Source organism: Lissotriton helveticus, chromosome 9, assembly GCF_964261635.1.
Source record: "Lissotriton helveticus chromosome 9, aLisHel1.1, whole genome shotgun sequence".
Lineage (NCBI taxonomy): Eukaryota > Metazoa > Chordata > Amphibia > Caudata > Salamandridae > Lissotriton > Lissotriton helveticus.
In genome coordinates this window covers 1,120,390,025-1,120,407,324 of record NC_136070.1, presented here as the reverse complement: position 1 = coordinate 1,120,407,324, position 17,300 = coordinate 1,120,390,025, and the positions used below count along the sequence as shown (strand labels likewise).

At 41.2% G+C, this 17,300-nt stretch overlaps 1 protein-coding gene across 14 annotated transcripts in view; it reads left to right on the top strand.

The window, feature by feature from the left end:
• The window catches only part of CADPS (calcium dependent secretion activator), a 1,592,252-nt gene extending 1,576,413 nt beyond the window's left edge, over nucleotides 1-15,839 (top strand). For all 14 annotated transcript variants that reach the window (XM_078661538.1, XM_078661533.1, XM_078661537.1 and 11 more), the window contains one exon: nucleotides 14,650-15,839. In XM_078661538.1, coding sequence (XP_078517664.1) covers nucleotides 14,650-14,829 — 180 coding nt within the window. In that variant the 3' untranslated portion in view covers nucleotides 14,830-15,839. The remainder of the gene's footprint in view (nucleotides 1-14,649) is intronic.
• Nucleotides 15,840-17,300: the final 1,461 nt, after the last annotated feature.

Here is a 17,300-nt window from a genome sequence, read left to right as displayed (position 1 = left end):
CCATATCGGATCTGTGTGCCCTCCATTAACTCTTAATCGGGCTGCTGGGGTCCAATCTAAGCCCTGAATTGCATTACTAAAGCCCTTTCTTATACCATATCGCTCGATGGCGCCCCATAGATAATGCCAGAAGACCCTATCAAACTCCTGCTCGGCATCCAATAGAATCAATGCCATAGGGTCTCCTGAGACAGCTGCTGTATCAAACAGCGTTATCACCCTTCGGATATGTTCTGTAGTACCTCTGCCAGGTATAAACCCATGCTGTCGAGGGTGAATCACCTTACCAACAATTAAGCTTAGTCATGATGCTAATGCCTCTGAGAATATTGTCACATCGACGTTCATGAGGGTAATGTGTCTGTAAGAGCCTGCCTCCCGAGGGGGCTTGCCTTTTTAAAAAAAGACTACAATTATAACCTGAGCCCGAGACTCTGGAACAGAGTTCCCTATCTGAGCCTTTCTAAGTGTTTTAATGAGACCGGGCCCTAAAACAGTGAAAAAGGTTTGATAGAACTCAAGAGGAATTTGGTCAGGTCCCACTGCCTTGCCAGTAGAGAGGCCATTCAGTGCGCTATATAATTATTCCTCTGAAAAGCAAGATTCCAAAGTTTCTGCATCATCAGAAGTGAATTGTTCTAATTGAACACCTTCAAGATATTCTCTGAGTTTTGTTCAACATTCTGTTCCTCCTGGTATAATTTCCTATAGTATTTATAAATTCCTCCCGTATGCCTGAAGAGTCTGTCACTAGATTCCCCCCTTCATCTTTGATCTCATGGATGTCTCCCATCACCCTTTTTTGCCTTGAACGTACTGCCAGCACATGTCCTACATGTTCACTGAACTTAAAGCACCCCTGTCGCCATACCAACAATTTTGCGGCTGTCTTGGAGGCTGAGATATCCCCAATTTCAGCTTTGGTTAAGTTGAGTTTTACGTTATGTTTTCTATGGGCGTGCCCAAAGCTATAGCTCTTATTAGCTCTTCTTCAGTGCGTGCCAAACCTTCATATAAGGTTTTTATCTGCCCAAGTTCATTCTCCCGATATAGCACGCTCTAGCTGAGTGTTTCCCCTTTACCCCTGCCTTGAACGCGTCCCAGACCACCCCACTACTTGCCCTATTCCTACTGATTTAAAAAAACTCCTTAATCCAACTGTTTCTCGGATCCTTCAACAAACCTCTCTCAAAAGTCCAGTTTATCTCTTTCCTTTCCACCCCTATAATATTGCCGCTCAATACCTGGGGGTTATGGCCCATCGTAACTCAGGGGTATTTTTCTATTTTGCAGCAAGGGACCAATTGGCGCAAGGTAAAAATATAATCTAACCGTGCTACTACTTTGTGTGGAGCAGAGAAATACATGCTCCCGGAGTCATTGGGTTTCAGCAGAGGCCATTTGTCTACTAGCCCGTTATCTGAGTTAATGATAGAAGGGCTCTGTAAACCTAGCTTTTCCGACCTTTACATTTACCACTATTTGGCGCCAGTATCCCACACAAACAGTTAATATTCAGTTCCCCGAAAAGTGTACTTGGTGATGGCCATAATGCTAGCTCAGCATTCAAAAACTCCAAAACCTCAGGGTCATCACCAGAATATCCGTACACTGAAGGTATGTTTGTAGTAGGGTCATCACCAGTAGACCCGTACACTGAAGGTATGTTTGTAGTAGAAACACTCGGCTAACACCCAGCGCCCTAGCTTAACCGCCTGGGATTTCTTGAATATTATGTCTCTCCTCTGAGATAAAATAGCAACCCCTCTCGTCCTGGCTCCCTGTGTGGTATTAATAGTAAGTTTATCCCCCAGCTGTTTTATTAGTTTACTCCTTGTGCCCTCAAAGTGAGTCTCTTGCAGACAAACAATATCAGCTTGAAGCATTTTCAGATATTTTGCTACTTTTTGCCTCTTGCTACGATCATTCAGACCGCAGCTATTTACCTTTGCAATTCAAATGCTCATCATCTATTGTCTATATGAGACTTTACTGTAGACATAACCAACACACATTGTGTATTAACCCAGTTTCCTACGGAAATAACCATCTTCACCTTACATTTCCAATTTTCGTGGTACACGTCATATACCCTTTTTACCCCCTCCCTTTCCTACCCCCAAAAACCTCCCCTACCCAGCCCTTCCCCTCATCCTACTTCCCCCTCTCCTCTCCCCACCTCAACCACCCCCTCCCCCATATGCAAGCAAATAGGTCACCATTGACCTATGTGATGCTGCCTGCTCCACCCGTCTTGAGATACCCCTGTTAACCAGTCCCTAAGCAAAATAATGGTCAACAAATCCCCCCACATTGATTAAAAAAGATTTAGAATATATATCATGACCAAGTGGTGTAACTATCCTCATCTTTTCTAGCCCCATCACCCCACTCTTTCAATATTGATGTAACCATAGTCCTGCCCGCTTGTGCTCACTCAGAATATTAAGGCCCATTCTGTTCCTGTCTTTTTGGAGTGGCACCTTCTTTCTTTTCCTGGAGCTCCCTCAAGAAATATTTGGCCTTCATTTCTGATTTTAACATCCGCACCCTTCCATTGCATATAACCTTAAGTAGCGCTGGGTTTACTAGATACACTTCACAGCCTAGTGTCTGGAATGATTATATTATCTGGCATAGTCTCCACCTCCTTTCTACGGTAGTGTGGCAGAAATCCGCTTGTACAAATAAGGTATAGCCATCAAAAGAGCGTTTAGCATCCGGCCTTGCTTTGTCTGATAAAGCCTGCTGAAGGAGAAAATTCCCAAAGAAGACCAGATCTGCCTTAGGAAGTTCAGATTGCCCTGTCACATTGTTCTTCTTTTGAGTCCAGGGGAAACGATGTGCTTGCTGTACCTCGACATCCCAATTCCAGTGTGATAATTCAGGGAAAGCACCCTTTAGAAGGCCTCCAATGAAGGTTCTCATATCGTTGCCCTCAGTGTTCTCCACTAGCCCCAAGAATCTGCGATTATTTTGGCGTTGCAGATTCTCGAAGTCTTCAAGCTTCCACATTACGTCTTCTACCTGTTTGTCCCGCAGCTCCTTATGTATCTGTAGTTTCTCAACTTCTCCTTCCATGGGCTACTGTCCGCTCCTTGACGTGGGTCCCCCTTTCTCTCATTTCCGAGCCGATTTTGCTCACTTTCTGGATTGACCCTTGTAGTTTTTTTGTGACCGGTGTGCTCTGCGATTTTCTTGACGGGCTTCCCCTTGCATCTGCTTAAGTGTGGCATATACAAGACCTTTCGAATGAATAGGATCAGTCTGAGATGCAATTTGATCGCCTATATCCTCATTGTAGACCTGTCTGGTAGCAGAGTATTCCCATTTGAGCCTGCAGGCTGTTTTCCCATCACTGTCTAGCTGTTGACCACTTGTTTTAGATCTAATCTTGTGTTTTTGAGTGGTTATTATTTCATGGTCCCTCAGAACAAGAGAATCCTCTGACCCTAAATCTTCCTCCATAAGCCCTGGCTTGAGGTAAAGAGTTCAGATTGGTCTGCAAGGGATTAAAATCCCCCCTCCTCCAGATCTTGAGAGCCCATTGGATTCTTTAACCAAGGTCCGGATAATAATATCCCCTGCATTGCTGCACCAACAAGAGGAGTATTCATATCTGCATTTACTGAAAATGTATTGCTTCTTAGCAGTGACACTGCGAGGGGCTCCATTTCTGACAATCCCAGGGGTCTAGAGAATCCGGAGCTGCCAATAACCTCCTCTGCAAGGTTGGGAACCGATAATTCTGACTGCTGGTGCCCTGACTGCTGTATCGGCAGCCGGACATCTTTGAATGATTTTTAAACCATTCTAAAAAGGCCATCCATGCAGGCCTATGCATGCACTCCTATGCTTGCACTTGTTTGCATTAAGGAAAAATATTCTGGGATGACTGCCAGGAGTGCATACACATGTTCGTGTATGCATACACATGCACATGTTTGCACATGCACAATGGCCATCCTAGAATGCTTTTTCTTAACCTGTATATATACAATATATCAATTCCAAGATAGCAGACTATGCATGGATACAACAACCGGGAATAAATAAAGTAATGCAAAGCCACTTGATCTGCACCTGTTTGCTTTGACAATCCTTGGTAAATTTACCACAGATGTCTTTCAGGAAGACTATCAATGAATGTAAAATAAGAATAGGGTTTTCCAGGCAGAGTTGGGACAAAGTTGTGAAAAGTCTTTAATTTCATCTTGTTACGCTGCTATGGATGAATTAAGCACACAGCATCCAAAGTCCCAAATTCCACAAAGAGAGAAATATAAAGCTTAAAATGATTGCATATTTGATTGTTTCAAGTCAAAATATATTTTCAAGATAATTCAATACCTCTTTTCCCGTTAACTCTCACTGAAAAGGTGCCATTCTTTGCACCCGACAAGGAGGCACTTGGGTGTCATTAAAATCTATGGGCCGATCATTGCCAAGTACCGAAAGAGTGAGGGCTTAAACTCACCGCATTTTCATGATCCATACTCAAGTCATATGATCTACCACATTATTTCCCTAATTTCTGAGGTAGCACTTCACTCCACACTAGATTTTAAATTCAAGTTTAGTACAATACCCTGCACCACTTTACTTATTAACCTTTTTAAATAGAATGTGGAGAGCTCCATTGAAGACAATTGAAGGGCTCGGGGTCAATAATGGCTGGTATATGCTGCTTCCACATTCCAATGTTTATATTCCTTCTTCTCTTTTTTCATTTAGAAAATTCTACACTCGAGCGGTATGTTCAAATAGCCTTTGTCTCCAGCTATATCGTTTGTTAAGTTGGGTTCAGGGCCTCTAAAAAGTGGTATAAGTCTTGGCAGATGGCTAATGCTATACTATAGTACCTAGTAATTTCGAATTACACAATCCTGTTTAGTAGCTACCTTGAACCGATTTATCACCTCTGCCTTTACTTATTTTAAGGCATGCATTTTACCACATACATTTTGTTAATCAATTTCCATATCCTTTATTTTCTGACCACATACCTTTTTTTATACAAAAAGGGTATGGTTAATTTTACCGTTTCTCACAATCAAAGAAAGAAAACTTTGTGCTTTCTTTTGATGAATTCGCTAGCCTTAAATGTATGCACCTCAATATTGGGAATGGGGAACCAGTAAAAATCTCCACTCCATTAACACCAAGCATTCTTATCTGTATTTTCTTTTACATGAGCAATGGTTGTTTTTGCACTTCTTTTGGCACAATTTGCACTTGAAAAGATTTGTAAATAACCCCTTTAGGCTGTATTCCAGCGAAGACACTGTTTTTCAAACGTGACTTCCTAAATCTCATCTCCTGCTGTGAATATGGATAATTTACATACTGACTATAGAGGGGCATAATTATTCACATGGGTTCCGCTCTGTGAAACTACGAATAACTAGATAACAGCAATTTAATTCATAGGATATGTATGCATTATATTTTAAACATCTGTCCAGTGTAAACAAAACGTTTTTTCACAAATAACATGTAGTACTCTGAAGTCAAGTAGTGCATAATGAAGAAGTATTCCGTTTAAAGAATGTCCACGTTGACACCAACTAACTGAGTTACTTCACTATAAAACAAAGCAATACCAACTTCGCAATGACCTAATCCTGTCCTGATCAGTTCAAGTACCAGTGTGTTTGGGAGTGTTAGTGTGTCGCAAGGAACAGATTAGGGAAGGATAACGGTTTGGCATATGCTAGCTATGTGGATCACTCTTTATAGAAGCATAAAGCTGTGGGCAATGAAGTGGCCCAATATATCACATTTGAGCTTCCAGATGGACCAAATAAGGCTGTGCTCGAATGTACTTCATACTAAAATCCATATAATATGGAGTGGAACATCATATACGCTATTTAGTAATCTGCATACAGATCACTCATCGATGTGAAAAAATACATTGTTTATATTAAAATTCATATCAAATACAAACTGTGCTCAATAGAGCTAGAGAATTGTCACTTTTTGACCATAGTATAGATGTTCTGCATTGGACTGCGCACTGTCCAATTTTGCTTGTTGCCTATGCAAGGACCAGTATTAGAGAAATGTTTCTTACCTGTTGGTAAGTAAAGAAGCATTGGCAAAGCCAACAGGCCTGGCATTGTTGCCAGCGAGATGGCTTTGTCAATGTTTTAGTTTTATTTTGTCCTCATCAACCTGGTGCTTTAGGGATCCACTTTGTGTGTGAGTGTGCTGCAGGTGAATAGGCAAAACGCTATCCCCCTCAGTACCCATAGCCAATGGCTGAAGTGGACTGACCCTGTGGCCCACAATGGGCTGAGCAAACATTTTAATGACTTAACAGACCAGAGAATGAAGTGGGCTGTCGGAAACCTCCATAATTAAGTGCATTATACATTTAATTTTTTAGTAAAATCAAAATGTCCCAGCTACCATCAGACCTCAAAATCGCACTTAGATAAGCGCCGCATTTTGACAATGGATTAAGTCAATTGTATATCAAGTTAAACTATATGGCATAACCAAAGAAAATGATCCCTGTTAAAGAAAACATTCTTGCCAATATTAAGAATGATTTGGACCTTCATTCTTTTCCAAATGTGACAAAATATATTCTTAGTAGTATGCACATTTAGCAGCAGATTTACTAAACATTCCTGTTTGCTCTCAGGCAACACTTGCTTTTTAATGCACCCAAACTACGGCTACAGATCAACTTTCATGTGGAAAAGTTATTTTGCCATTAACATTGACCTTCAAATCAATTTGATCCATCCTCTTGCTAATGTATGACAGTGTCTTGTCTGGGGCTCAAAAACCTTAGGTTTTGATGCAAAGCAGATTTACTAGAATAACATGATCTGGCTTTGCCTCAAATTCCAATTCCAAAGAAAAGCAGGCAAAAGTAATGTGTCAAGTTGAATATTGCCTGATTTAGCTACATGTAATGTGTGTTTTATTTTGAAGCACACTTCTTATATGCAATACCTCTGTGCGGGTGTCTATACATAGAAATTGGTAGTGGAGGGTGTGGTTCCAGTAAAACTCCAAGGCTCAGCAATGCAGAGTCAGCTTTGAACTACAGCATGAGGTGCTGTGTGGTTTCAGTAATGCCACATTTAGTGCTAGCACTGCCTATTAAATCAGCAGCAACCAACTGATAGTAAACCTGATGCTGAGTTATTTTCTGTTGGCCAGACAACACACCCTATTCATTTTCATGCAATTCTCCCTTGCAAGAAGGACAGTACATCTGGGCCCTAATACCTTGAGAATCTTGATACCTTTGTTTTGTGTGGTCTTTTTTCAATTCCTCATAGACTAGGCTACAGTTAATTTGGGAAAGCCTGTTGACAGTAGTTGACAGAACAAACTTTGTAAATCTATTCTAAATACATGTGATCTATCATCCACCTTTCACATTATCAAATAGTGGGTTCAATCTAATGTGGCAGGTGTTTCATATTGAGCTGCAATGGATTAATAGATGGTAGCAGGGTTCATACATCGAAAGGGACTCAGTAATTCAGTTCCTTTCCCTCTCATCAGTATGTCCTCCAGAAAGGCAACATTCTCTCTTTTTGCCTAGACTAGTTTCATTCATTCCATTTTGTCATGAATGAGGTAGCAGATTATTGAAATCTTCACTTAATTATTGGACTTTTGTACAAACGTTTGACTTATAATAAGTACAGTGTTTCCACTGTGGGCATATATTGATGGCCTGACTTCTTGATGGTAAAATGTTATGTTGTGTTCAGGTCTGAAACATATCGCTAGTCACCTACGGATTCCAAGGGGCAATACTGACTGTAGTTGATAAATAGGGTTATCCTTGACAAGCAAAGAACTATAAGATCCTTCAAGGGGGGAGGGGGGCATGGTCAAGATAGCAAATGGGTAGGATGTGATTTGCAGAGTTCCATTCCAATGACATGGGCAATTGAAGGCAAAGGAATCAAAATTGTGCCACATCTAAAGTCCAAAAATAGCTATGAGTTGTGGTGGAATGAATCAGAAGCATCAACCAAACAGTAGGATATCCCTCCAATTGTAGGATCCAATGAGAAACTGGATTATTAAACATCTTAAAAGTGAAACGCATATTCCAGTGTGCCCAATAATGACAGTTTTCTCTCAGATGAGAAATGTGAAAAGAATTTTAGCAGCACAAAACAATACTAGGTCAAGAAATTCTGCCATATAAAATGTCATAACCTATTTCAGGGGGTCAAAGGGAAGTCAGGGGCTACTTGGATCAATCATGGTGGTTGAGGCCTGTTATTCCTGATCTCCTGAGAGCTGACCTACTATGGATCCCCCTCAACTTGGCCAAGTACTCATTCTGTACTTGACTTCCAGTGATTCACTATGTGGTGGCAGTCCTGACATATATTAGTAACACATACATACCTTCACCTTTTAGCATCTTTGGATGTTTTGGAAAAGCAATCACAGAAAGACCAAGCCTAGGAGTTATCCAAGATAACAAAATGCTATTTGAACCACTGCAGTTCTTCAACTATCCCATCCTCCATCAATTAAAATGATGTTCATGCCAGAGGTGCATCTTTCATCTCACTATTGGAAAATCTACTAAAGCTGGCACGGATCACCTGTCTCATGGTTGGGTGACTGCCATGGAACAGGCCAACTTCAAAGATAGGCCAACTATAAACCTTGCTATCAAATAAAGGAGAAAACCCCTAGATATCCTGTCAGTGCTTTGTCTGCGCATTTCATATCATCTTCTTTACCCTCCACTAACATTCTTCAGAGAAGTATAAGTTAATACTCCTCTGATTAAGCTCCCCTGTTTCCTGTCAGGAATCATCCAATAGGGTAGCTTCTTTAATTGACCTTTTTGTTCTCCAGGAAGAACCTGAAGAAATTTGTGTGCACGTAATCCAGTCCAGTTCTGGACTGGTGAAATATGCGTCTAAATTCACAATGAATTAGGATTTCAATTATGAGCAAAATGAACAAAATTAACTTTTTCATGCATTCACATCCAAGGTAAGCGAAATGGGCTTTCTACATAACACATGACTTTCCGACCATAAAGGTAGTGTCGACCCTTGCAATTAGCAGACTTTTATTAATTCTGTTGTACTAGTGTGACACAGTCTTATCCAGAGTGAGGAAATCAAATAATTGGACATTTTGATTTTTGGAGCTAAGTGGTACTGCTGTGCCTTTCAAATGCTTGAAATATACTCATGGAGTAGGAGTTGAAAAACGTTAGAAAATAGTAGAATCCAGAATATGTCATATTATGGTCTCCTATAAAAGGCTGTTTGCCATACTAGGCCAAGGCAGTGGAGGTAGATGAGATGTGTTCCTGAGGAAAGGCAGTTGTGAGCAATTAGTGAGGGGAGAAACACCACAGTCCTGGTTGACACAATGAGGGTAGACATGACACAACCCAAACAACCTTGGGTCACTGCCGTTGTTGCTGATCATGTAATCCCACAGAAGTGTGGTTGCTGAAAGTGGAGAAATTCATAATCATTAGAAATGCTACAAATGTTTCACACTGACTGATGTTTGCGGGTGGCTTTCAAGATCTTTCTTTGAGAAAGGTAAAACCTCCCACAGCAATCAAGGAGGAAGTGGAGAGACCTTGGTCTTAAAGTGTAAGGTTATCTGTTAATGGCTTTTGGTGGTCAGGGTCAGTACAGGACTCACAAGCTATCAAATTGGCGTTTGTAAAGGAATCATTTGATGGAGTCAATCCTCCCCATCAGGTCTTACATTTTTTTAATTTCACAGGTTCCAATTCTCCTCTAATAATCTTTAGAAATTACCATGAAAAGATTGAATTATAATGAATCTGGTGATGAAGGAGCAGAGTCCCCTGCCCCCTTACTCAGTGGCCCAATGGGTTACCAGCATCACACATAGTGCACTTCACATACTACATGACCTGCTCCAGTCTGTGTCTGGAATACGAGTATGCACGGACCAATCAATGGAAGGGAGCAGAGCGGCCTAAGCATGATCAGAGCATGGTGGGGGAGAGACAGCAGGCACTGTGACAGGCAAGTTGAACCTCGCCATAAAGTAAAGTGTAACACCAAGTTCAATAGTGGGATATGGCTTAAAAATGTCTTTCATGTCTTGCAACGATCAGTTCTCTTCTTCTGCTCCAGAGGTCATCAGCAAATGAATAAGACACTGGACAGTCACTGTGATGTAGTGGGCCTCCTTCCATGACTCCCTCTCAGTTGAATATTCAGCTTCTGAGCAAATTGAGAGGGAGCTACGGCAACAGGACAAATGGGAATGATGGCAGGCACACGAGACCCTGTCACGCTCTAAAGTACCACACCAGGTTCAGTAACATGATGGAGTCCAATAAAGCAATATCATGCCTTTTCACGTTTATACAACTGTGTTGGTAATGTTGTAGCAAACTGAAAATAAAGTTGAAATTACAATTTCTTTACTCAATCAAATTTGGATCATATTCCCATGCCCTGTTCCTGAGTAACTCGAGCTGTAGTATCTGTTAGAATCAGAAATACAATCACACAATCCATATTATTTTGTGTCATGCATCAAAATGTGTATGTCTCTTCATTTTCTTGCCATTTTCCCTGGTACGTTTAGGTCAATTTGATCTCCCAGAATGTACCTGGAGAAAATTGCAGAGGTATAGTATTTAAACCAGCTAATGATTACTGGGTGTGGTAAACTGCACATAAACATTTAATACCAATTCCCGCATAAATTGAGGTTTATGCAGAGATCAGAATTAGACAGAACGCTTGTAAAAAATTCCATAGAACATCCCAAATTAGTGACAGTATTGCATAGCAGTTGCATATATCTCTCCTTGATTTTGGGGATGTGGACGTAGAATTAGTAAGAACTGTGATGAGGTTTAATGGAAAGCATAATTTAGAAACACAAAGCACATATTCCACATGCTCTGATTCATTCTTTATTCGACCAAGGAACCAGTGCACAGACTAACAGTCAAATAATTACCAGTTAACTCTTCAATATGGAGAAGCAAAATTGCTGAGACATTATCTTTCACCTTTGCCCTGTGGTTATTTTGAAACTACAACCCGTCTGTAAGAAGTGATCTGGGGAGTTAATGTAAAACCCTGATAATAATTTTTTGTTTAGCGCTGTATACCAGAATTCTGCTAAGTTGCAGCGCTCCAAGTAATAGTCAGTAGTATCACCTAATATAAGCGTAGCGTACTGTATTAATCTACATTGAAATGATAAGGATGCATTGGGGTATTTAAACCTGCGACCTTCAAAACACTGCAATGGTCAATGACTAATGCTAAATCATGGAACCACCTATAATCAGAAAGCTGGTTACAAGATCAAGAGAAACTTGTTGATGTTTTGCACCATTCCCATTTAAGAGAATTTGAGGTTGAATTAGAGTTTCAGGTGAAGAGGGTACTCTGTGTTAACAGTGATGGAGTTCCCCCTGTGCCTCACTTAAGGTCTACCTGGATAATTTACAGTTGGGCAGGAACTTAAGTATTTCACTGACAGAGCATACTCCGGCTTCTTCACTGACATACTCCTATGATGGCCAATGGGAGTAATGGTTGTCAGAGGTTTGGTCATTTGTCCTCAAGCCTGATTTAGAGTGGGTGGTCAAATGGCCAGTTTTTACTATCCCATAATGCTGTGAAAAATATGACGGTAAGGGACAGTAAAAACATTTAAATGACCCTATATCCATCCACAGGAGAAAATGCCCATAGGGTAGGGGTAATTAGTTTTTGTTTTATCAAAAACAAAATTCTGCTTTGGGATTTTGTTTGGAAAAAAAGAAGGTAAAACGTTTTGCAGTCGCCTGTCATGTTTGACGGAGACATCCATCACATGTATAACCCATTAACAGGACCTGCTGTGATGGTAGTTTCTCAAAAAGTTAAGAGATGTCTGTAGGGCTGGAGGACATCTCTAAAGGAGATGCCGGCAGGGCTGGAGGAAATCTCTAGATGTGGAGGATGGCTATTCCTTCAGGGTGATGGAGTATTTTAGTCTGTTGCCCCGACAGAGTAAAGTCCATCCTCTTTACTCTAAATCAAGCCCTTTGACTCTTAAGAGTTTCATGGTTCTGCTTCTGATAGTATGAGCTTTTATTGGTCCTTTTTCGTCATTACTCTATTCTCACTTGCTCCTCTTTCTATAATCAGTACATTATCACATTCCAGTGTATACCTGGAGTTTTTCTCACCTTTTAGCAGCTATCAAAATGTAAGAGTCTTGTTGGATGTTTTTGTTTTGATTCCTGCAGTCAGGGTTCCCTTCTTTGCACATAGCTTACAGTAAATCATTTGTGTTCATAAAATAATCATATTCTCATTTAATGTGATTATGAAATCATTTTATTCTAGCCTGGTTAGCACTAATGGGTTCATTTTGACCATGCATTGTTGAAGCACCTTTTAATCCACTTCAATTTTTTGGATCGTTTTTGGAGTGCCCACTGAGAGGCATATTTACAAATTTTGCATTCAACGCAGGGAGCAAGCAAAGTTGCTTCGCTGCTTTGCATGAGAGGGAGACAGCAGAAATGCTCCATATTTGCAAAAATGTGGAACATTTCTACTCTCTTCTTGAGCTGGTGCACTGCGTGCAGCCAAGCACCAATGCAGGCACTCTTGCATGAAGTGCAAGAGTCAGTGTGTTACAGGCAGGATTGTTTTTGTGCAGGATGGGGTATGTTCCTGCCCAAAAACAATCCTTAATTGAATTTTTCTCTTTATATGTGTGCTGCAAATTGCAGCACACATGGACAGTGGAAATAATTACGCCTCACTAGGGAAGGGTTAGCATTTTGACTAATCTCAGGTTTACTAGCTTTATTAAATCTGGTAATGTGCAAAAGCCAGGGTTGCCCATGCTACTCCAATGGAACACCTCCCAAGTTGAAATGTAAAGTAGCTGTGTTGCATTACATTTCTTTGCACAACCACTCCTGGCTGCACCAACCATGCCTTGCACTGCTTTGTAAATTCCAACTAACCCTTTGTGTTGCCCTGCATCGCCTTGTGTGACACAAGGGTGATACAAAGGCTTAGTAAATCTAGGATCTATGTTGCCTTATCTAAAAAGTATGCTATTCGAGTGAGAATATCGCTTCAAGGCTGCTCTTTTTTATTCCTGAATTGACTCTTTAGAGCCTTTGTGATGGCTGCCTGTATCCATTGCATGGTGACTGCCACTCTTTTGCTCTTAAGTGGACTCTATAGGGCAGGTATGCCCACTGCCTGTAACTGGGCATGCACTGGGCTACTTCTCCGTGGCTCTGTGGTGGACCCAGTGGGTGTTTATTCTGATTATTTTTCTCTAGTCCATGTTCACAGGTCTCACTCATTTGGCTTCTGGGTGGACCCTAAATAGCTTCCCTCTGCCTACCTGAAACCAGTGCACTCCCTGGAATTGCCTCATGTTACTTGAAAATGGACTCAAGGTTATTTATCCTGGCTGACTGTCTAAGGAACATTCCTAGCAGTTGCTCATAGGGCACGGAGGATCATTAGTGTCTGTATCCAGGGCATGGTGTACTCACCAGTAACACAACATTCTAATTCTTAATCCTCTTCCCGCTATTTTTCAAAATTAGACATTGAATATATGACAAGATAAGAGCACCAACTTTGGTCATGCGTACATAACACCAAAATGCTCCCCAACATTGGATAGCCTGCAATTCAACACTTTTCTAAGAATGCATTTCCCCCCAGTTTAGCATATTACTTGTCTGCTAATTATGTTATTTCCACTATTGCTAGCGAATCTCATCACTGCACTCTGAACAATCCCAGCAAACACAATCATGACTAGATTAGCAGAAGTGTCTTTCTGCTCACTGTGATGTGCATAGGGGATGAAACGATTATTTAGGTTTATCAAACTAGACAAATGTTTTTCCCAGGACAGGATCTCTCTGTGGATGAGGATATAAGTAGATGGGCTAACATGAAGTGAAGCTATGACCCGTAGTCTGCGACTGGCTTGTGCTACAGAACTTTGTGCAGCCTTATACTTGAAATCACTAGCAATTCTCAAGGCAACTCCCCAAATAATGACCACAGGGCACTGCTTAAATGGGTGTCAGAGATCATTGTCACAAATATAACTTTAGCCCTTGCTAACTACCAGATAATGGGTGTTGGTCAAACAAGTCATCATGGGTTACTTCATGTGTGTCTAAAATATCTAATATGAACAGTACTTTGTTGCTGTACCCTGGTGAAGATGATGGTTACTAGGTTGGGGGTTGGCTAAATATATTTTGTTTACTAGAATATTGTTTTTCTGCTCTTTACTTGATCAAGATCAATGGTGTGACTGTACCGATTATTCAGACCCTACATTTCTGTGGGTGTTGTCCATGCCATCTTTTGAAAACACAATAGAAGTACTTCAAAACATTCTTAATTCAACATTGAAAATACAGCATTAAGGTTGTCTTTTGCATATTTCTTGTACATGTGAGATCTTGTCAGATATGAGACAGCGTTATCCTCCAGATAGCCTTATATGACCTTCTCACTTCTTATTCTACATATTTCAGAATGTATATTCACTTCTGTATTGCCATTGTGATCTCCCTATCAATTTCTGTCTAACGGAGCTGAGCCTATCCTTTTCTCAACATATGCTGTTTTTGCTTCTTAGAAAACCTATAGGGATTTCCGATTGCAAGGTGTTCTGGACTCAACGCTAAACAGCAAAACATACGACACCATTCGAAACCGACTTACTGTAGAGGAAGCTACGGCCTCCGTTAGCGAAGGTGGAGGACTTCAAGGGATCACCATGAAGGACAGTGATGAGGAGGATGAGGAAGATGATTAGAAAGTGTGTTCTAGAGTCCCATTTGGATGTAGCCTGGTAACCAATGCATGTACCTAATCTGTTATTCCATTAGCCACATTAGGGAACTTTCTGCCAGCTCTAAACGCCCATGGAAATTTTACCAATACAATTGCCATTTAGCTGTGTGACAACAAGTTTAGCATCTATACTTTTTTTCACTGGATCCGGAATTCAAACTCTGTATCTTCATGAACAATAGGGCGCATCATTGTTTAATACTGTCAATTGAAAAAATACATAGGGAATATTCTAGGTGTGTCCCACATATAAGCAGAACTATACAATGCTTCATTAATGTACTGTATATACATTGACGGTAAAATGTTGTGCAAACGAGTGAATCAAGTACTCTCATTCCTTTGTTCCTCTTGCTTGGATGCCAACTGCATAAATTAACAAAGAAAGAGACATCAGGCTACAGCCAATGAGTTTTTATTTATGTGACTCGTTAATTCATTTGTTTGGCCACCTTCAGTTCATTTTAATAACTCATGCACTTTTACTTGAATTTACAGTTACAAGAGTAGAGGTTACATATCAATGGATTAATATTGTAATGGCCACAACTGTTCAATGTTATCATTATTGATTCTATCCTTAAAGAACAAGTTGCAATACCCTTCGAAAGCAGTTGTTTTATGTTGAGGTCTGCCCTTTTCAATGTTAACATTGTGTTTACGTTTTAATAACTGTGTATGTATAAAAGACTACTTTAATAATGACCTTAGAAAATACACTACGTTTATAAAATACATTTATTTCAGTAGATTGTAACCTGGATTTACATGACGTTTTGTTTCATAATTGTTTTTATATATGCCATGTACATTGCATTTTAAGCAGAGATTGCATGTCTTCAGGGTCCCCTCCAGAAGCTTTTTCTTTCTGTGTAAAATAGTGGATCCATCTTGCTTTTGCCTTACAAAAGCCTACAGTTGTAAAAGTGTAAAAACTGTGGCTTCTCAATAAATAAATATTCAGATGTCCTATGAATAAACCTCGGAGTCTGTTTGTGTCCGTTTTAAATCAAAACAATGTGAGACGCAAGGCTAAATAACATGCAATATTGATCGTCCACATGGGTAGCATAAAAAGAGTAGTTAGACTAGTCAAAGAAACATTGCACTTGTGCAAAAAAGGGTAAATACATTTTGAGCGTATTTGCTGCGTTTGTAATTTGGCATGGGGTAAGTCTATGGTGCTTTAGTTCACATCACACAAAGATTTTTTGCATCAAGGTAAATATGGAAAAATGGATTGTGAAACCCTCTGCAAAACATGTATTGCTTTTACAGCATTTGAAGTGAGTCAAAGAAAATTTCACAGAGACACCCTAATAATAAATAATTCTCATTTCTAAACAAAGAACAATTTGATTTTGCATAATTTTTGCTACCTATGTTAACAAGTTGTTGGAAAGGGAACTTGGGGGCCCGTACCGGGCTCCCCTTCAGCCCGGGCACTTTCTTTTGGGGGTTGTGGGGCACCTATGGTGCCCCTACAATTCCAGGCACTATGTGGCAGGCACTGCATTGCGCCTGCCACGTAGTGCAGGGAAATGTAAACCGTGCCCTATATACTTTGCGGCAGTTGCTGCAGCCAGCAGTACCTGCTGCTATGTAAAGTATGGCCGGTGCCAGGCCCGGACTGGCCGTTGTGGGCACCGGGCAATCCCCCGGTCGGCCGCAAGGGTGGGGGCCGGTTTTGGGCCCTGGGGGCCGTTTTTGTTGCAGAGCCGTTTTTGCAGCATAGCTGCACAATCGGCCCTGTAACAAAATTGGCTGAAAAGCGGCCCTGGCAAAGCGCTCGCCCCCCTCCCGCCCGGGGGGCGGGGGGGCCGGCCGAGCACTTTGCCAGGGCCGGTTTTGGTTCCCAGTCCGCTCTGGCCGGTGCGACCACCACGGTGGCGGTCGCATCATAAATTTAGGCTGCCTCGTAAGCGACCAGTCCCACTACCGCAGCGATGGCAGTCGGGCAAAAGTTTGACCGCCATCATAATGGCCCCCTCAGTTTTTTTCAAAGACAAAGGCCCATTAACAAAATTTTTAAAGATTAGATAATGTATGTCATTTAGGGCGCTGACTCACTAGCGATCCCCGGTGTTCACCTCTGCTCAGCCAATCACAAAGGGCGGGGGCGGAGACTTAGACGGGGAATCGGTACTTGAATGTGCTTTAGCGCGGGAGCGGGCACTCTGAAAACTGTGCCGCTACCTTGCGGAAGGCTTGATTTTTTTGTGTCTGCACTATGTTTTAAATGTCTGTATTTTAAAACCGACGTGTTGCACTGCACTTTATTTTTTAAATTGGGAAAAATTGGGGAAGAATTACACTGCAGTTACGGCTGGCACTGACTCCCTAGCGATCCCCGGTGTACCCCTCTGCTCAGCCAATCACAAAGGGCGGGGGCGGAGACTTAGGCAGGGAATCGGTACTTGAATGTGCTTTGGC